The 21493-nt window shown below is 33.5% G+C and overlaps 4 protein-coding genes across 15 annotated transcripts in view; 2 read left to right on the forward strand and 2 right to left on the reverse strand.

Annotated features, from left to right (window-relative positions):
- The window catches only part of LOC108971457 (putative uncharacterized protein DDB_G0277255), a 65767-nt gene extending 53026 nt beyond the window's left edge, over positions 1–12741 (forward strand). For 2 of the 10 annotated variants that reach the window (XM_018937525.1, XM_018937530.1), the window contains exons 2-3: positions 9909–10696; positions 10808–12741. In XM_018937525.1, coding sequence (XP_018793070.1) covers positions 9961–10696; positions 10808–12414 — 2343 coding nt within the window. In that variant the 5' untranslated portion in view covers positions 9909–9960 and the 3' untranslated portion in view covers positions 12415–12741. The other 8 variants (XM_018937520.1, XM_018937521.1, XM_018937522.1 and 5 more) reach the window with 8 other exon arrangements.
- A 1565-nt stretch (positions 12742–14306) lies between these two features.
- LOC108971460 (cysteine-rich hydrophobic domain-containing protein 2) lies at positions 14307–16805 on the reverse strand. 3 transcript variants are annotated; one of them, XM_018937540.1, is made up of 5 exons: positions 16456–16805; positions 15627–15864; positions 15356–15550; positions 14696–14906; positions 14307–14594 (listed from the first exon to the last, which is right to left on the reverse strand). In XM_018937540.1, exons 3-5 carry the CDS (start codon positions 15469–15471, stop codon positions 14427–14429), a joined length of 495 nt encoding a protein of 164 aa, XP_018793085.1. In that variant the 5' UTR covers positions 15472–15550; positions 15627–15864; positions 16456–16805; the 3' UTR covers positions 14307–14426. The 3 variants fall into 3 exon arrangements, with proteins under 3 accessions (XP_018793085.1, XP_018793087.1, XP_018793086.1); XM_018937542.1 differs by having other exon boundaries at positions 15356–15864; positions 16583–16805; XM_018937541.1 differs by having other exon boundaries at positions 15356–15864; positions 16572–16805.
- A 306-nt stretch (positions 16806–17111) lies between these two features.
- On the forward strand, positions 17112–19970 carry LOC108971451 (5'-3' exoribonuclease 2 homolog). Its single transcript, XM_018937505.1, has one exon. The coding sequence runs from the start codon at positions 17210–17212 to the stop codon at positions 19853–19855; it is 2646 nt and encodes an 881-aa protein (XP_018793050.1). The 5' UTR covers positions 17112–17209; the 3' UTR covers positions 19856–19970.
- A 510-nt stretch (positions 19971–20480) lies between these two features.
- Positions 20481–21431, reverse strand: LOC108971456 (short coiled-coil protein A). Its single transcript, XM_018937519.1, has 2 exons — positions 21172–21431; positions 20481–21113 (listed from the first exon to the last, which is right to left on the reverse strand). The coding sequence occupies exons 1-2, from the start codon at positions 21236–21238 to the stop codon at positions 20773–20775; spliced, it is 408 nt and encodes a 135-aa protein (XP_018793064.1). The 5' UTR covers positions 21239–21431; the 3' UTR covers positions 20481–20772.
- Between the last annotated feature and the right edge of the window lie 62 nt (positions 21432–21493).

A 21493-nucleotide genomic window follows, 5' to 3' on the forward strand; every position in this document is an offset into this window, starting at 1 on the left:
AAAAATTTATATATTTAAAATACTTAAATTTGAAACTAATCGGTTTGGCCATTAATAATATTGGTCATCGACTTTGAAAACACCATTTTGAGCAAAACGCGTTCAAAGTTTGGCCTTGTACTTCCGAACACCCTGAAACACCTTTTCAAATTGGCGTGTAACTTCGTAAATATTCACCGGAACCCTATAGAATAAAAAAATCGATTTTTTGAAAATTCGAACTATATAACCCCTTAAGAACTATAACAACTAACACATGTTTAAATTTATTAATATTGTATTTATAAAGTTGTAATTATAATTAAACACATAGCTCATTATCTTATCTAACGTATATAGTATATGAATTTATACCACTATAAACATTTTTTTTAAAACCCATTACATGAACATTATATCTTTACATTTACTTGAAATTCTAACAGTTTTAGATTGGCCGATAAGAACTGGAAAAAACTCTCCCGTTATTTGAAGTATCAGCGAGCTGCAAGCAAACACACAGACTAACTGCCTTTGATTTATTAAATAAAGTGTTGGTCAATATTATTTTCAAACATTTTTGTGATAAAACTTCACACAATACGATGCATGAACTATATTACTGTTTCGAAGCAAATACATTTACATACATGAAAATGTCCGTATTTATTTGTTTGGTCGTGATTAGATGAGTGAAACAARCTCTAGAATAAAATAGAAATGCAAAATCAATATGGAAATGAGAGATTACGAGAAGGCTGCAACATCCATTGGAAAATATATAATATTCGTGACAACTACCGTTGTCAACAGTACAACGAACTGTGGGAAAATTTGCATAGCTTTGTACTTAAGATGATCTTTTGACATTACAATTAGATTATATTATTATTTAGCGCTCGCTGAATCATGACATTACTAAACCTGGCATCTGGCATGRTAAAACCGCTTTAAAATCTTGTGAATAGCTTGAACACCAAATATTGATATATTGGGTGACAAGGTCCTCTCTCGATGAACTTTACAGGTGCTTTACAGGTCTCTCACTATTTCCGTAATAATATTTGATGCAGATTTTGGCTCAGATAAATAATATAAAAATTACTCGGCTTTGCTTATTCTAAAGAATTGGAGCMATCAATTAAAATTGCTTACAATGTATATAAAAAAATATTTTTTTTTTTTGATTATTTCGAAATATTCGCCATAATACATCATAAAATTGTTGATTATTTTATTTCATTAATATATTTGGTAGTCGGAAAAGTCTTTTCGTATTTGTTTATAGATGTCGTTGCAGTCGTATATCTCCAGTGCTACCAATCACATTGTATCCTGCCCTGTAGTATTGGAAAGGTGGGATTTTAATCTTCATTTAACCAGAAAAAATCTTTAATTCGGGGAAGTAGGAAAAAAATTACAGCTCTTCAAAAATGAATGAAAATAATGAAGAAATCTCGCTAGCACCCAGCAGAATACTGGACTTCATCAGTATGCTGGGGCTAAGCGAGACCCTGTGAGTTAGGAGAGAGCACAATAGACCTAAGGTCGCAGTGCATTCCTCAATTACTTATCTATCTATCTAATGAAGAAATTCGCATTATTTTGAATTTTTTGTATAAAAAAGGGAAGAGTGCTACGCAAGCTTCCAATGAAATTTGTGAAGTTTACGGAAATGATGCTATATCAGTTCGTGTAGCCCAATAATGGTTCGCTCGCTTCCGTTCTGGAAATTTGGAAATTTCGATTTACACTGATGGAATGCCTCTGAAAAATGGCAAAATGTGGTCGACCAAAATTGTACATATTCGTTTATTTATTTATTAATATAAATATAAAAAAAAAATGTGTACGAAAATACTTTTTCGACTATCAATAAATACCCTCAGTATCAGTAAAAATTTCACAAATAATAATTGAATACAGTCAAACCGAAAAATATTCTGAGGCCATTGTGCAATGACAGCGCGTCATCTATAACATTTTTAGTGCCGTATACAATTTCCCAACAGCTGCTTCGTATTTTCGTATCGTTTTCGTATCGGCTGCTGGCACTTACTACTTCAAAGTATTCGTATGACATTTTCGAACAATGAGACGGTTGCCGGTGTATATGTACCGGCTTCAACACAGCAGCACCAACATTTACATACATGTGTGTGTGTATAAATGTATGAAATAATAAAAAAAAATTAATAAATATAAAAAGTTGCTTGTCGAGCGAAAGAGCTGTTGTCGTGGCGCGTATCAAGTACTGAGTGCTAACGCTTGTTTTCAGCGCATTTTCGTAATTTCACTACAAGACTGGCAAGTTTTCCATTCCAAAATCAGTTTCGACTCGCGATTCTAACTCGAGAGATGTGTTTTGTGTGCTAACTGTTTTGCAATTTTTATATTCGGAGCTCTACGACGGTTGGTTGATTGGATATTGTGTGCTCACCGGTATTTCTTAGAACTATACATACACACACATACATACATATGTACATATATGCAAGTAATTTTCGCAGATTGTTTGAATTTATCGTGCACATTCGTTTATAAATTTGATAACTGATTTTATAAAATATAGTTGTACTTCTTTTATTAACGGTTAATTTTAGTTTTTTTGAACGGCAAGCGGCAAAAATGTTCATTAAATATTTAAATAAATTTAAAAAAAAAGCAAGTTTTTTGCGTTTCGTTATCTTGTAGTTATCAGTTGCTTGTAGTTGATAAGGAACGTATTTATCACTTCAAAAGATTATAAAAAAATGAGTTGTGGTGTTTTCCGAAATTATTGTTAATAATTTCATATGAAAGTTAAAAAAAAAATGTTTAAAAGCTTAAACTTAATCGAACTTCCTACTATTTCATATTTAACAGTAAATATATAGTATGTATGTGTATAAGTGTGCGTACAGTGTACTTATTGCATGACCAATCGCGATTCCTAACCTGCCCCACTCAACTTGCTCGTAGTTAGAACGCCACAGCAGCAGCATCATCCGCAACAAAAACAACAAAAGCTAAACTGCATTTCACGACAACGTCTTTGGTTATTTTGAAAATTGTGTTCCTCTTTACAGCTTCAACTTTAGCGAGCGAACGACCGGTAAGTTTGCTTTTCCATTCTACACACTTGTAAGTCTATTTTCATCTATACTATGTCTGCATAGTTACTTTCTATTAGCGCAATTCTCTTTGTAATTACTCACAACTTGGCAAACTCTTTCATTTCTACCTGTTCTCAATGTTCTGAGTAAGGCACATTATTCTTTGTTTTATCTATCATACCGGTCCTACCTTACTGCTCTCAGCTAGTGCATGACCACATACATATGTGTGTCTATATGTATCTACATCAAAATAATGCATTTACCTGAGCATCATCTTACAGAGTCTCGTTTATTTCGTGGTTGGGGAAGATCTACTCGAGGTCGCTCCAACTCTTTTATTAATAAAGTTGCCATCAAGCTGGGCATTTAATCGAAAATAACGGGTTATATAGTGTTGAACGAAATCTATATAATTAAAAATATAATTAATATCAAATCATTAAAATTAATAAAATACATACATATGTATGTAAGTGTATCGAAGAATTTTTGGAGGTTTACTATACTGAAGAGGCACAACTGGTCTAAAATTAAAAATAAATATTTTTCCTTTTATTTTTTTCATTTTGCGATAGTCCATACTTTTTAAAATAMCATACTAAAATTTTATAGAATATGTTTAGTATTTTAGTAACAGGATTCGAAAGTGTTGCCGCTGATTTCAGTCAGCGCTATCAGTTTATCTAAATTTTTGGATTTTGCTACATTGATTATTCCGAGACAAACGACTTTTTTACTGCATATTCTGTATACTCGTATAATGACCTACCAGCTCTTTGATCAAAATCGAATTTTGGCGCACCAAAAACGTTAAAAGTTTTGGGTAAAATTCAAATGCTTTAAACGCTGAAATTTTGTCAATTTTTATTTTTATTTCGACCGTATGTCGAACTCGCGATGCTTAAAAACACATACCAAYCCATACAAGCTTTTTGCAATATTTTATATAATACAAATTATTGATAAAGAAATTTATTTAAGGGCCTACCACGATTCTAATCTTATAATAATTTTTGTCTGTTGTTTTATAAATTAATATACTCTCTTATTATTTTATTTCCTTTCGGTATTCCTCTCTCAATGTAACTGCACAAATGARTTTAAAGGCAAGTTTTTTACAATGATTAGTTGCCATGTAAGTGTTTGCACTAAAGAAAATGTTATGCAGTTTCACTTCATTGCGAATTTATCTTTTTTCACAATACTAAATTAATGATATTTGTACAAAAAACCTGTGATATTTGAACTGCGAGCGCTTATCAGCTTGAAAGAGCATTAAACCGAGAATTGGCACGTCAGCCCGTGTACCGAACAGCTTCAGTAAGGACAATGAGAGAACGCTGGATAAGCATATTTATAAAATCTTAAGGTTAAGCGGATACACATTTTAGGGAAATAGTGAGGCTATGATTGTTACCATTGAATAACGTATTATTATAATAGAAAAGAATCTTTCCGGGAAGAATAAAAGCTCCCTATAAAACCAGAATTGTGCAATGCCGTTGTGATGTATGCATGTACAAACACACTTGCAAAACGGCTTCAGCGCTTTAAAGTTTCTCTGCAGGGCATGTATAGGTACAATCATATCCATATATGTATGATATTCAATTAATCATTACTGTAAGTTGACGCGTTTTCCTCTCATTAATTCCACTCAAAATCAACAAACCTCATCCCTTGAAGTAACCTAATTTTGCAAAAACTCGATATTTTCGAGTGTTTAAGTAGTCGAATTTCGAATTCGAAGCTGATATGCATATGTTTGTATGAATTTTGGCTGTTTCGAAATTACAAAAACAGTTCGAAAATACGAACTTTGTTCGGCTATATCTTAAGTCGCTTTTTTCACGACTTTATTGTATTAATAGTAAGCATTTATATGTACATATGTATATATGTATGTATGTATATTACACATACATACATACTTACACAAGCATTTCAGTTTATGACTAGCTGTGTACCAATTAGCAAAATATATATTCGTGATACATTTTCAGTCATTATTTTAAAACCTTATACGATAATTAGCTGTTATTTCGGAGTATTTGATTTATAGGAGAACTACTAGAACGAACAATTGCTCGAATCAGCTAGATTTTTCTATAACCCATTGATTTCATGAAAGGTTCTTCCCCCACTTTAGACCCTGAACTAGCTGCCTTATGTACAGCCTAGTTAGAATGAAATCAAAATTTTGGCAAAATTAATTATTTTGCGAAATTTAACTAGTACTCATCGTCACATACATACACTATTAAAAACATTTTTTGTGGCTGCAAAAATATAAAAATATTAAAAACTGCTTCTAAAGGTCTAAGTGACTATGAATGAGTAGTACATGATGAATTCTTCATTCGTTTATATGTATGTATGTACATATGTACATTTTTAAAAGAACTATTTTTCAATGATTCCCCCTCTCTTTGATTGTTCGGTCTTTTTTTTATCAGATTAATGGTGTGCTGGGTTACGCTTTGAAATAAAATCTATCATCATCACGTGGTAACGATGGAATGGTTTGAGAATCAAATCAAAAGGTGGTTGGAATGAACGCTACACTCAATGCGCCAGCATTCAAACAAGTGWGTGTTGGTGTATGAAATTCAGTGAGAATGTGATAGCAACAAGCCTGACAGCCGAGTTTTCGAAATGTTTTTCTACAATGCTGGTACATTGTGTGCTGAAATACTTACATGTCAGTGTGGAAACAAAAACACTTTACTGGATATCTACTCGCTAAAGTTGCGATTATTCGTATCTACGCTCTTTCGTTTCGAATGTGACGAGTGCACACCCGAATACGAACTGAAAAACAAATCAAAGTATAACGACAAACGACAAAGAAAAAACACTAATGAGGAAAAGMAAGTATAAAATGTAATCAGAAGTAATCAAGACTAAAGCAGGCAAATGTTATTTAAAAATCTTGGGAATACTTGATAATAAATTATAAACAAATTATTACATACTAAGTCACATATACAACATATATMYATATATTATATATGTGTGTGCGATAATATATGATATGTTAGTTGGTTAATATAATCAGCACGAAAAAAGCTTTTCAAAAAACACCGACTTACGTGCAAGTTTGTATGTAATGAAAAAAAAAATCCTATATACAACTGAAATCCGATTCGAAAGCAAACCCTAAAGCTGGGATGGGAATACATGCTGCGAAATCAAATTTGTATATATCTACATATTTACATACCATATGTCAATAATCGTAGTAAATACAAAAACGTAAATATGAATACGAAAATGAATAGTGGCGGATCTGTGGTACTCGACGCTTTTTATTGTAGCCGTATTGAAATCWTGCCGTTGACGACGTTTACCGACGCACAACCCACCGCAAGCAGACAACGRCCAAAGCCAAAGTGGCGAGTTGGTTATTCGAGTTCGTAAATTCAGTTTTTCAGTCATTCTCGTTGGTTCGCTTAGTGCGGTTGGTTTTCGAAATTTTCATAACAGCAGCGCCTACAGTGTGTCCACAAAAGAGAGCGTGGAAAAAATATACAAGCGCATACACATAAGCATGCAAATTAAAAAATATTCCAAAACACTCTGCTTACTATCAAAATCAGTGAAATAACAATTATTTGCATACCAAACACAAAAAAAAAATTATAAGCAATTTGTTATAAAGTTTAATATGGGGTTTGCTAAATGTTCAAAAACCGCCCAAAAGGCATGACGCAGTATTAGAAATTCTGTTGCGGTAGAATTTGCTAATTGACACTTCGATAGTTACTAACGTTTACGTCGTCGCTGTCGATTTACAGCTCTTTTTATTGTTTCTGACACAACCTACAGCTGTGAATTGAAATCCCTTATATCGGTTCGCCAGTAGACCGGCCTATCGGTGTGTGGTGGATGACAATAGCTTTATTCCCTGCTAGTTGAAATAAGAGGAAAGCGTCTTTCCACTACTACCACTGTTTTGTGAGAAATCTTTCATCGTTTACTTACAATACTGCGTTTATATGTATATGCTTCTTGTTTGTGTTTGTTAATTCAGTATTGAAATTTTTTATGAAGAAATTTAAATTGAGAGCGGACGTTTAACATCGAACTACAGAACCTACCGCCATTCGCTGCAGTACGCGCTTTTTTCAATTGTTTACGCTCTCGCGAGTTTGTCATTTGCACTCCCATTATCGTTCTTAGCGACAGAGTATTCAAAACGTTGAAGCGTAGGGAAGCAAATAGTTGCATATTTGGAATGATGTTGCTGGTATGTTTGATTATGTTCCATTGAGTTTAATTTTTCAGACATGCATACATACTTACATGTACGTATATTATGTATATTGTATCCAATTACTTTGATATCATATAAAAAATGCATACATACATATAAGTACATGCATATGTACACAAGTATTTTTATTTGCCATAGTTTACAACCATTTACTTTTTATACGTTAATTAAATGTTTTTTTGTTTGAAAGTGAGTATAATATAAAATATACAGTATGTATGTAAACTTTTTGACACCTAACGGTTTTACAGTAAAATGTCATATAAAAGTTAAATATGAAGAAACTTTTGCTTATTTTCAAAGCGAAAAAAGAAATTACTGAATATTCTGATGTCAATACGGCGTCGTACCTGTAAACACAACTGAAGTAACTTTAAAAAGTTGTCAATGCCAGGAATTGCAATTCTAAACGGATTTCATGCTTTAAATCGTTGCGTAATCTTAAGAAAACAAATTTTAAAAAGCATTGAAGAAAATAGGCTACATAAAACATTGTTATTATTTTGGAATGATAAGAAAATTGTTAAAATTTTAACGTTTATGAAAAAATATACAGTAGCATTCAAACTATGGTCCACGGAAGCTATAATATTTTCCATGATTCTGGCAGTTTTTGGATTCCATACCTGCGCCGGCTTGGGGGCCAAGAATTATTCCAACAATTTTTTTTATAACCTGTTCTGTTGAGAATTTTATTCCAGAAACATATAATATGTTAGGTATTCAGAAGCGGCAAGGTTGGAGTTATAAGGTGGGTGTGCCAAAGCTTCACAGCTGATGTTTTCCAAATAGTTTTGACCGGTTTCGCGTTGGCAGGATGGAGTATTATATCCTCGTGTCTAGTCACAAATTCCGCTCGCTTTTTGCGCTTAAAAATGTACAGCACAGCCTTGTGATCCTACTAAATAAAGAGCCATTACCTTGGCGACATCTGTATTAGGCTTTGCCTTTGATATGGTTGGTTCATCAGGTTTCACTTATAATTTTTTGCGTTCAGGGTTGTCGTAAGCAGACAAGATTTCCAACGCTTATTCGAAACATTAGTGCATCGCACGAATATGGTTATCGACCTAATAAATTATAAATAATTAATTATTAAAAAAAAGTTTTTAATACTGCTTTCGAAGAAGTCTATTCACTTGAGTTATTGTCCTGCATAAGGAATCGTAATGTACCGACATTACTTCTTTCCTTATGAATAACCGCATTATCCAGATTTGATATTCCTTATTCTCAAATCATAGTTTTGCTCACATATTTTTCAGTTTATAAAATGACTTGTTCTCAACTGTTGCTTTAACTACGTAAGCAATATAGACTACATAGAACCTCAGTACTTTCTTTATTCCCGCTAATTACCAATATTACACAAATTAAATCCTAACTCTTCTCTACATAAACGTTCCAGTAGAGAGGACTTCTCGACTTTTTTTTTTTTAAGCTTCAGATCTAGCCAGTCTTCAGATATTGGGACATCGCATCCAATGCAGCCGGTCTCTTAGAACTAACCTATCGTTCCATCTTGAGTCACTTCTATAGTTGATAATAGAAAACTGCTCATAAATTTTTCACAGAATATTTCTCGAGGAATATGGAGAGGTATAAAGAGGTTATGATCAGAAACGGGCATTGGCAAGAGTGTATTAAAATAGTTGAAACTGCCTTTTTTGAATTAATATTATGAATATTACGCGTTATGTCCAGTTAATTTAATGACAGGATATATTTCGAATTGTCTTCGATGTTCCGTTATAAATAATTTCCGTATTAGATTACAGAAATAATATGACAGTCAGGGTACCAGTCTGATACCGTTTTAGACAAGGCTAGGGTATTTTCTGGAATAATATTTTCAAAAGTGGCGACATATGGGTTTACTAGTACTTTTGGTGCTTTGGTTTCAATTAATTTTCGAAGTGAACTCGAACATCTGTTCAAGGGTAACTTTACTCGGACCAAATTCAGTAGTAAGTAGTAACTCAAATTCATTATTTCAAATGCTAAATCCACAATACTTRGAGAATATTATAGGATATGATTTGGGTTAGCCGATCGATAGAAAAGATATATAAAAATACTATTACAATATCATTCGAGCCTATGAAAACTTGTGAACTCAATCTTAGGTCTCTAGAAACGACATAACATCAATACATACATCGATCGCGACAATTAAAACAGTAATCTCACTTCGCACTGCGTCAGAGAATGTTCTTAGAAGCAGGTAGATAGTAGATATGTGGGTTGCCGGAATGCCGTTGAATATAAGCTGGGTTCCGGACCATCCACTTCGCTACCGAACCAGTACAGGAAATGCGCCAAATGGTGTCGCTAGTAAACCCAAGAAGCATTAACGATAGGGACTATGTACACTCCAGCTTCATGAAACTGAATCTCCATCTAGCATTATAAAGGATCTATAGTCTAAGGTCTATGTATGGCGTGAGAGAAAATCAGTATAACTTTACCTAACCTAATAATTAAATTATTTTAAAATTTATTTATTTATAACAGTAATAATCCTAATGCAGTGGCGCTTTCTTATCGTTTTTCAGTCCGCGCCAACAAAACGCTCCGCTTTCGGTTGAATATTAAAACAGCTCATACATGCTTATGCCAAGACTACAATATCACCTTAACGGCTATAATCCAGATATGAGCATAACATTAAGCATGCAACAACAACACATTAATCAATTATTGGATACGGCAGCGACCGCCACCGGCATTGTARGCGACGTGGATGCCTTACTTACGCCCATACAGAACAACAACGCCATGCCGCGCAATCTCTGGCGCACCAATGAAATCATGGAAATGTTGATCATTATGCAAGAAATAAAAGCGCTCGAAATGCTTAGCGTTAAAACTATAAAGAGCGAACTAGTATTTCGTAAAGTGGAAAGGATAATGCATTTACGCGGCTTCCGAAAGAAATCACATGTACAAATTTGGACCAAGTGGAAATTTCTCAAATCGACTTACACGACATCCCGTCGCAATGGCATAATACCGAAAATGATACCACAACCGATCTATGAGGAATTGCACAAAATGCTGCAAAACGCCAATATCAGCTGYTCAGGCCGTTCGACCAGTGATTGTGGAAACTCAACCACATCACTCGATGGTGACGATTCAAATGGCGACACACCAAATAATTGTAGTAATGGCAGTGACAGCAAATTGGTTATATCTGGTGTTGAAGGGGGCTATAATGTGGCGGACAAAAGTTCATTGCATAGTCGTGTTGCTGGTCCCGAATCAGACGAAGAGAATGGTCTGGCACATCCGATATTTGGTTTTCGTTTGGGGCTAGTTAAACAAGAACCCGCAGATACAGGTGTGAATATGCGGTTTCGAGTATATAGTTTCAATTTAAATTTTATATTACTCCAATATTATTATAAGTTGAGCATTTAACTTATATAAACGTCTATTTGTCTCAATACAGGTTATGAATGTTCTGACGTTAAGGAAAAGGACTCAACAGCCAGCATACAATTTCAAACCGAAGTTAAACAAGAAGTAACAGAAGAAGACGATGCACCAACAGTATCGACATCACCATCTCCGCAGGTACCAGCCGAAGAGCAGTCAAAACATCAACAGCCGCAACGGCAATCTCTACCAGAAATAATGATATTAAGCCGACGCTCTACGCGCCCTTCAACCACTACCAACACATCCACCACCACATCAACACCAAACGTYACGAGTACGCGTAAATCAGGCATAAGTGCATCCCAAGCACAGCCGGCAGCTGCAAATAACACATCAAGTTCAGCACCATTACCACCGCTACGCATCGCTCGCTTCGCTAAGATGCCGCCCAGCGAGATTACGGCCGATTCTAACGTAAATTTACCACCGCCACCACTTACCATAAATCCGACATCACATACATTACGCCTTAGTAGCGCCTATAGTAGTGGCACATATGCCATTAATGGTAAAGGCAACTCCAATAACCACATTTTGACATTTACGCGAAAACTTGCCAATATAAATCCACAGACAGTCACGATCACAACTCCAGAAAATCAAACTGCCGTGCACCCTTACATACGTCAACAAGAAGTTGTAATGCCCGACCTTAATGTAGCACCAGTGGCGCCACACGAACACCGAGCGCCTCAACCTTTTTACGGGTTCCCAGATGGACCGTCAACCAGTCAGCAGGCACAGCAACAACAAGTTCAACAGATCGAAGCACGAAAGCGACGTTTAAAGGCATCAATCATGAATGCAATGCCGGTAAAGCGTGTAAGCCGCGCACCCGAAACTCTTACAAAGGCCACATCCCTACAGGCGAAACTGGATTATAGTAGTCAATACAACGACGATGGACTTAATGGCAGTTCAAATGAGGAAGACAATTCTATATATCAAACGCAACCGCATCTTGGCGCAGAACAGACTTCACCAGATAACACCGAACGCAACCAGGGCTATACGAGCGTATTGCAAGATATGGCTATTTCTTTACGACAAATGCAACGCGAGGCGATCAACGAATTTTTCAAGCGTCAAATGAAATTGGCCCGAGAGGAACATGAATTTCAGATGCGACAAGATGCGCTATTGATGCAAGCATTCAAAGAACAAGCACATCAGTTTCAACAGATGAGCAAAGAACTCTTGGGAAGCGCAGTAAAATTGGAAAAACGTAAGAAGAGGCTGGAGAAACAGGCTCAGAAACAGTTTACAAATAATAGAAAAGCGCACACACGACAAATACAAGCACGTTCTGGGGAAAATGTGAAGGTTCTACTCAACGGTCTAAACAAAACAAAAGTTGAACATAAAGAAATATTGGAGGAGAGTAAAAAAGACGTCAAAGTACTAATGAGAAATATACACGCACAATTGGAGTTAACTGAAGATGACGATGAGGACGATGAACAAAATCGATACGAGTATGATGTTAGCGAATATCTGCAGAATAATGGCACTGATGGTATGGTGCAAAAACCAGGTGGAGCGCAGAATACGCTAGAAGAAAAGGAATGTGGTGAAAAAAATTGCAGTACCTCTGATCCCATACAAATACTTGGCTAATAGAATTAAAGTAGAAGAGTTCAAATATTTTAAACATTTAATAATAAGTTAAGTGCATTGCACATTCCAGCGTTAAAACGCTTGTAGGTATTCCCTAAAGCAAAGATGTTCGAGGTAAAAAAGCTATTTTCAAAGCTTTGGCGCCTCGCAATATGTTTGTGTATAACATGTGATCAAATAGTAGATTAATGCATTATTATTTAAATAAAGTCCTACAGAATTTTCATCGTAAACAAATTAATTTAATCCATTGCGCAACATTCCAAAGCCGCACGAAGACTTGATAATATATAAGCATAAAATAATTTATGTTAAGGTGAACTTTAATTTAATTTGAAATAGAATGAARTATTGTTTCACCCATAATTCTATTTTTTAAAGCATATTTCATTTGAAATGAATATTTAAGTAAAATTTTATACGTTATATTTTCTGGATTATTATAATATCTTTGTTTTGAAGTAAATGTATAAATAAAAAAAAATATGAATATTGTTAAACAAAGATGTACTTAAAATGTAATGCATTAAGCCCTTTTCGGTATATCCCAGTAAGTTACGACTACCCAAACTGCAATAATTGAAAGAATTAGCGTGAAAAGCAAGGGAAGGCATACCCACCGTGCCATTCATAAAAGCCTTTTGTAYAAAAAAAGAGATTAACGAACTCTGTTAGCGCTTTGCGACAATTAACTAGTGAATTAACAAGGTTTAAACAAGGTCATACGACAAAATTATAAAACCATATTATTTTAATTAAACTCATAGGATACACAGTTTTATTAACAATTCAACATACTAATTTACCTAACTACATAAACTTAGAATTTTTGATTTATTAGCGCTTTCCCTTTGAAATGTTTTTGTTAGTACTCATTCATTCCTCTTGGCACAATCGTGTTAAATTTTAGTACATATTTTAAAATAAAATCTATAAATGAAATAATAACATATTTTATTTATCGTCACCTAAAATGCAAAATAAGGTATGATCAAAAAATGCGAAATTGAGTGTTTCATTGATTACGTCCCACTACTTCAAATTACATACATGTAAGTACGTATCTACAACATTTTATGGTTCTGCTATCAGATATAACCAAGTTTTTACCAATATTTAAATTTKGTTTAACTCATGTTCCATTTTATAAGGTGTTTCATTCTTTCTCCTGTAAATTTCCGAAAATGTTGTTACGTTATTTTGCATTTTAGGTGACGATATGTACATACGATCTTATACCAATATAAAAATATATAATTTCTTTTGAATAATAGTTTCTTAAACATTTTTTAAGATAATTTGTTCAAGCCCAGAGTAACAAAAAGAGGGAAATACAACTACATGTTAACCGAGAAAACAACAACTTTCTTTATTTATTTTAAATATACAATCTTTATTAGCATTTTTTAAATAAATGTAAGTGACTTAATTCTAAGCGAATACAATCTTCTCATTGAAGCATTTGCTTTCAATTAATATTAGATGTTTTCTTTAAATTCTTGTAAATTAAAATTAAATTACAAATGTTTTATTATATTTTTCATCACATTTTCAGAAATTAATTAGCAGAAATTATTTTGCTATATTTTTCTAAGTGACCATAGCAACAGGCGTATGGGCGAAAGCAAAAAAAAGATAAGTAAAAGCAACCCCAAAAAATCATTTAAACCGTTCGCAAAAAAATTATTTCAAACTCTTCCTTACATTTCCATTCATATAACTATTTTTTATAGTTGCGCACAAATGGCAATTCAATATCAGCTGACGGTTCATTTTTTAACTTTTCTATAATAGTTATATTAGCAAGTGCATATATGTATGTAATACGTATAAGTTCATATATACAAACTAATAGTTTCGATTGGTTTTAATTAGTATTTATAGTTGTATTGTTTCTTCCAGTTATTCTAATAAAAATTATTTCAAACTCTATGCATAATCAAAGCCCAAGGCCGACTTAAAACCCCCCTTCCCCCGCTTAAAATGATGTTCGATCTTCAAATCATGTTTATTTAATCCGGACGATAAATAGGCGTCTTCGGTATAAATTCAATACGCAGCACATACTCCATCATCGAATTTGAATCACATTGTTGCTTATGAAGTCGCCAATGCAGGCCTAGTTTATGATACAAATGGCTATTCTCCCATTCAAGCAGCTTATCAAGAGTGTTTTGCGTCTAGAAATGCACAACATGCATAATTTAATTTTTAATAATAAACGGTAATAAAATTACTAATGTAAATTTGTTATTTTTATGTAATATGCGATCATACATACCCGTTTGCTCAAACAAATGACTGGCCAAAGGGAACAACCTAATGTACAACAACAACATACACAGCCGCAGAATAGCCATTTCACGTTTACTGGTAATGTTTTCTTCAAAATTCCATTAATACGTCCGATTGTTGCCTTGAATTCTTCAGGTGCAACACGCGAAACCAGACCCGAGGGAAATTCTGTGTTGAAACGATTACTCAAACCAAATCTGTAATTATAATTATTTAAAAAATGTAGTATTTTTTATTACTTTTTTGTGTTAATATTAATAATAATAGTTTTTAATAGAATACTAGAAGAATATTCATTTAAATTTACTCAATTGTTTTAAGAGGTTACATTGGGTTTCCTCCAGCAGAAAACGGTCTATTTTCAATAATTGTTTTCCAAAAACGTGAAATATTTTATTCAAGCTTACAAAGAGTTTGTGATATTTTCAAAGTAATAAGAAAAAAATACKTTTTAATTAAGACAATAAACAAGGTATTGGACGAAGGAAAAAATTGATAATTGTATTTATAACAATTTTTTCACAAAAATAAAAACAATTTTTGCTGAATCTTTTTTGACGTTTTTTTTATTAATTAATTAATTAATAAGTGTTATTGACAGTGCTTAAATAAGAAGTTCCCTCTTAATTATTTGTGAATAACTTACACTGTCATGTTGCCAGCACCTCGAATAATGATTGGTTCTGGGACAGGTGCGACCATTTGATCTTCATAGTGCTCCTCCAGTTGTTCGTCTTCATAAATTGCATCGAAGTCAGCCATTGACCAGTCAGAAGATTTACAAAAGTGTAATACCAAGGAATTAGATGTCAAGGATGACTGAGAAGTATAGACAAATTTTCTTTTTTGCCACGAATAAATGATTTTTAATTGGTTTGGTTAGTGATTTGCTCTTATACCCGTCAAGCAATGCTTACCAGATACAAATATGTATATGTATTTCAATAATTCATTTTCAAGATTTGGTACGCCATAATAGTTTAAATGGGTTTTGATGTTATTATGGCTATCACTAAGTTATAGTGTTTCTTTTTGCATTTCACTACAGCTGCTGCAATTCATTTCAATGCACTTTTGTCTATATATACAAACGTATTCCATTAAATAAATATTGTGTTATCTGGGATTTGCTGTTGTTGTAATCTTCAACGTATTCTAGAGTTTATTTATAATAAAAAATATAAGTAATAGAAAATAAAATTTGCTATAAAAGACAATAACAAATTTAATTAATTCCAATGAGAAAATTACATTCAACAAAGATATTTTATTAACTCTAGCAGCTGTCGGAGTATCGAAATCATTCTGTATTATCGATTAAAAAAGCTTTTGAAGAACTATTATGAATGTAACGAATAGRAGTATCTGTTTTACAACAAAATGTTGATTTCATTTTGAATTTGAATTTCTTGGGTTTTTACCAATCGTTGTTATATACAATTATTTCATTATTATAATATATAATTATATTTAATAAATGATGTTTAGCTTTATCGATAGGACAAATAAATGGGTTGACTATCGATATTTTTCAATCACTTCTGGTCGCGAACAGCTGCCACAAACAGAAACATAAAGTATGAAAAAATAAAGGAAATGAAAACGTGGATGATGCACAACTGCATTGCACTATTGTGAACGAATTAAAGTGATATACAAAAGTATTATTTCTATGTATGCGATTATCACTTTATATCTCATTTATAATTTTCAAGCAAACAAAGCAAAAACTTGATATGAACTCACACTAGTCGTTTATTGATTTGCACACTAATAATATCACAGCCGAAAATTATATGTAATACTGTACGAAAGTCATTTAACACCTCTTGTATTATTATTTTCATATAATTGCCACATACTTCGATACAACCTTTCGCAATTATCACGACTCACAAATGAATAAGCTTCACATAATTTGTTTGTCCACTACTGCTACATTATTTGCAATACAATTAATTCAAAAAGATTTCTTATAAAAGTCTGTGCCTTTTATTTGGCTTTGCACTTCATTTGTTAAGAGCAATTTTCTGAATACAATTAAAAACAAATCACTACCATTAGGAAAATGTATTTTTGATCCCTTTTGTTTTATAATCAACACTAGCGTTGCCATACCAATACAAATAATGAATTGGAGAACCGATTATTGTTGCTGAAAGTCATAAGTAAAAGATATTTATCGCTTTTATTAGTTAAAATATTTTACACATACATTGATTATTTTTAATTTATATTGAATATGTTTGAAATTGAGGGGCTGATTTTTTCCAAAATACTCTTAAAAATGCATTCATTAAAATAACTTCAAGCGAAAGCAATGCTGCAAGCAAAGACATCAGCCAAAAGTTAGCTGCAATGAATTATTGCATTGCTATTCACAATATAATGTCTATTGATAATTAACATTATCCATGTTGTCCGCTTATTTGGTTAAGAAATAAAATTCCTCGTTTTTTAGCAATTTGTAAGGAAATTTGGAGTTTTTAAAGTTACTATAATGGGAGTTCCAGCATTTTTTAGATGGTTAAGTAAGAAATATGCATGTGTCATCGTTGATTGTGTAGAAAACAAGAATTTGGATCCAAACACCGGACAAACAATATACGAAGACGCTACACTACCAAACCCTAATGGAATTGAATTTGATAATCTTTATTTGGATATGAATGGTATTATACATCCATGCACACATCCTGAAGATAAGCCAGCTCCGAAAAATGAAGATGAAATGATGGTAGCGATATTTGAATGCATTGACAGATTGTTTGGTATTGTTCGCCCTCGAAAATTATTATATATGGCAATTGACGGTGTAGCGCCAAGAGCGAAAATGAATCAACAGAGGTCTCGGCGCTTCAGAGCTGCTAAGGAAACAAATGAAAAACGAATGGAAATACAAAAAATTAGAGACGAACTTTTAGTCAAGGGATATATACTCCCACCTGAAAAAACTGACGAGGAACACTTCGATTCCAATTGTATAACACCAGGTACACCGTTTATGGACAGATTAAGTAAGTGTTTACATTATTATATACACGACCGTATGAACACAAACCCAGCTTGGAAAGGAATAAAAGTAGTGTTGTCAGATGCGAATGTCCCTGGGGAAGGTGAACACAAAATAATGGACTATATTCGAAAACAAAGGGCTCAACCAGATCACGATGCCAATACTCAACATGTACTTTGTGGTGCAGATGCAGATTTAATTATGTTAGGACTTGCTACTCATGAACCGAATTTCACAATCATACGAGAAGAGTTTCTACCAAATAAACCTCGCCCATGTGATATATGTAAACAATATGGACATGAAATGCAGAAATGTGTAGGAYTAGGAAATGCAAGTGGATCGAAAGATGAAAGCTTTAAACCGGACGTTCCCATAAACGCTGAAGTTAGATTTATTTTCGTAAGATTGAGTGTTCTTCGAGAATACCTCAAAAAGACATTAGAAATGCCTAATTTACCATTTAAATATGATTTTGAGCGTGCTTTGGATGACTGGGTTTTTATGTGCTTCTTTGTTGGAAATGACTTTTTACCACATTTACCAAGTCTTGAAATTAGAGAAGGCGCAGTGGATCGATTGGTGGAATTATATAAAAAATGTGTATATAAGACAGGTGGCTATTTAACGAATTCAGGAGAAGTCAATCTGCAACGTGTTCAAATGATTCTAACAGATTTGGGTAATGTTGAAGATAATATATTTAAAGAGAGGCAACGCCGAGAGCTGGTATTTAGGGCAAGACAGAAGCGCCAGCGAGAAAACGAATATAAAGCTGAAAGTCTTGGTGTATCCTCATTTTTCCAACCAACAGCGGTAAATCGAGGAGCATCGAATTCAAAACAAGCATTTAACTATAAAGAAGAAGCTGTAAAATTGAGAACTCAAAATAATAAAGGTGTTAAAAGAACTGCTGCAGAAGCAGGTCTTGATAACGATTCTGACGAAAATGACAATGACGAGGTAAGATTACACGAAGCTGGTTTCAAAAATCGGTATTACGAATCGAAGTTTGATGTTGGAACTAATAATCAAGGCTTTCGGTATTCAGTTGCTTTGCAATATGTGCGTGGACTTTGCTGGGTTCTAAAATATTATTATCAAGGTTGTGCTTCATGGGATTGGTATTTTCCATACCATTACGCACCATTTGCATCCGATTTTGTGAACATTACTGGCTTATCTACAAGTTTTGACAAAGGCACAAAACCGTTTAATCCATTAGAACAGTTGATGGGTGTATTTCCCGCTGCCAGCTCTTCTCATGTTCCAAAACCATGGGCAACATTAATGTCTGATCCAGATTCACCAATTATCGATTTTTACCCAGAGGACTTTAAAATTGATTTAAATGGTAAAAAGTTTGCTTGGCAAGGAGTAGCTTTACTGCCTTTTGTTGACGAACGGAGGCTTTTTAAAGCGCTTGAGCCTTTTTATAAAAAACTAACAGAGGAGGAAGTCCGGCGAAATAAGAGGGGCGACAATCGTTTATATATTGGACAATTGCATCATAAATTTGAATGGTTGAAACATCAATTGAAATCACTTAATTCTATGGACAACGAAATTAAGGTTGTTTTGGATGGAATGGCTGGAAGTATTTTAAAAGCAGAAGATAACATAAAAATCTCAGGCACATTAAAATCGCCAATAAATGGTTTACCTAATATAATGTCGAACGAAATTATAACCTTTCGTTTTCGGGATCCAGAATATGACAGTGATTTTATTTTTCCTGCCATACGTCTTACTAATGCAATAGACCCACCAAATGTCTTAAACTCTAGATCAGAAGGTCAGTCTGGTCACAATAGACCAGTTATTGGTTTCAATAGGAACCTCCCAACTGGACATTTAAGTGCTGGTGGACACAGAATGGTTCAGGCCAGTTTGGGAAGGAACTCTTATAACATGGGTGGAAACAATCGGGGACATTATCCGCGAGGACCAAATCCTCAACAGAATTTTCAATCTAGATCTGGTTACAACAATTTTCAAAACAATCATGGAAACAACTTCTCTGGTGGCAATAATTACAGAAACCACCAACAAAATCCACATAGAGGTGGTCACCAAAACAATAGATTTCAGAGGTATAATCCATATGGACAGCCCAACAATAGATTTTAAGCATTTTAGAAATAATCGTATACCTTAATTTTGAAGAAAGATTTATAGACGGTAATTGATTTATATATATATGTATATATGATATAATGTACAAATAAAAAAAATAAAATATGGCGAATTTCATTCGACCCGTTATAAATTTGTTTTCTTTTGTGCRGCTAGGCCAATATTGTTGTAGCGGCAGATTTCTGCCGAGTTGACATTCCTTGGCCGGATAAAAATCCTGGTCCGTTCCGGTTACGTAGACCCGACTGTCGTGGGAACGGCGGCTAGGTCAATCTTTTCTCATRGTAATGGAGTTTTAAAGTATTACTATAATGAAAAATTAAAATTATTACATACACATATTAAACGAAAAATTAATATCACACAAAATTTTTTTTTTTTTTTAATTTTGTGGCTTGCAAATTATTAATCTAATCAAGAAAGTATACGTTGGTCGGAATACATCTGGCATCATTTTCTTATAACGTTATATTCCGAACGTCCGAACCGCAGAGCAGAAAGCCTGGAAATTTACACTTGTATTAGTTTATTCCTGTAGAAGACCCAAACGGAAAGCTTTTTCAAAATTACTTTGGATTTCGTTAGTATGAACTATTTAGTTAGTGGAAAATGCTTATGTTTTAATAAAAACTATTGTTCAGATAAAGGCATTTTATTTGGTATCGCGAAGTAAATGTGTGCAAAGCGCTACGTACTGTTTGCTATAAATGTTTTTAATTGATAAGAAACATTTTTTTGCTAAAAACTAATSAATAATGTAAGGAAAAATTGATGAAATAAACTTATAGAAATTACACTAGATTATTTGAATATCAAGAGCGGAACACTTACAACTCAGCAATGTAAAAAAAAAAAATATTTTTAAGCCCAATCGAACCGCTTAAGGGACTATTATTAGTCCTGTTAATGTTTTACTTCTTTTTTGCATTTGGACTTGTTGACTGAAATACAGAGGAAGCTGACATTAAATTCTCTATATATTGTCCAAGCACTTGATTCTCAGAACGTAATTTTAAGTTTTCTTCCTTTACAGAATCAACACGCTGTGAAAGATCGTCGAGTGTATTTTGCAGTTCCAATACTTGTGTAATAAGGCGAGCTTTTTCTTCCTTCTCATCGGGACTTACATCTACTTCTAATGAATTGTGTGATGAATCAGGGGTGGAGCTGCGGTTAGTAAATGACGAGCGGAGCGAATCCATCGAATGCCCATTTGGCATATGTTGATGTGGATCATCATCGTTAATAATCACTATAATAAAATTATATACAGTAAGTTGTTATCAAGAACAATTTCATATTTTAAATACCTTGTGTGTCCTCATCGGCCAATGGTATGTTGTCATCAGGCTCTTGTAATTTATCGATTAGTGACATACTTTTAAAATTCTTATTGAATGTTTAATTTCAATGTCTTAATTGTCGTACTACAACTCGTACGAAATTATTATTAGTAAAGGTAGATTTTATTAAATATATCAATATATATACATATTCTAACTAAATAGTAAATGATCTAATTCACAATCTTCAATTACTTCAATAATATTCAACAAAGTACTTTATTGATTGACAGTAGCAGGGTTGCTCAAGCTACTGAAATGACGACAAGTAAAGCACTGTCATAAGAGC

Source organism: Bactrocera latifrons, unplaced genomic scaffold (assembly GCF_001853355.1).
Source record: "Bactrocera latifrons isolate USDA-ARS-PBARC rearing strain unplaced genomic scaffold, ASM185335v1 scaffold_344, whole genome shotgun sequence".
In the NCBI taxonomy this organism is placed as follows: Eukaryota; Metazoa; Arthropoda; class Insecta; order Diptera; family Tephritidae; genus Bactrocera; species Bactrocera latifrons.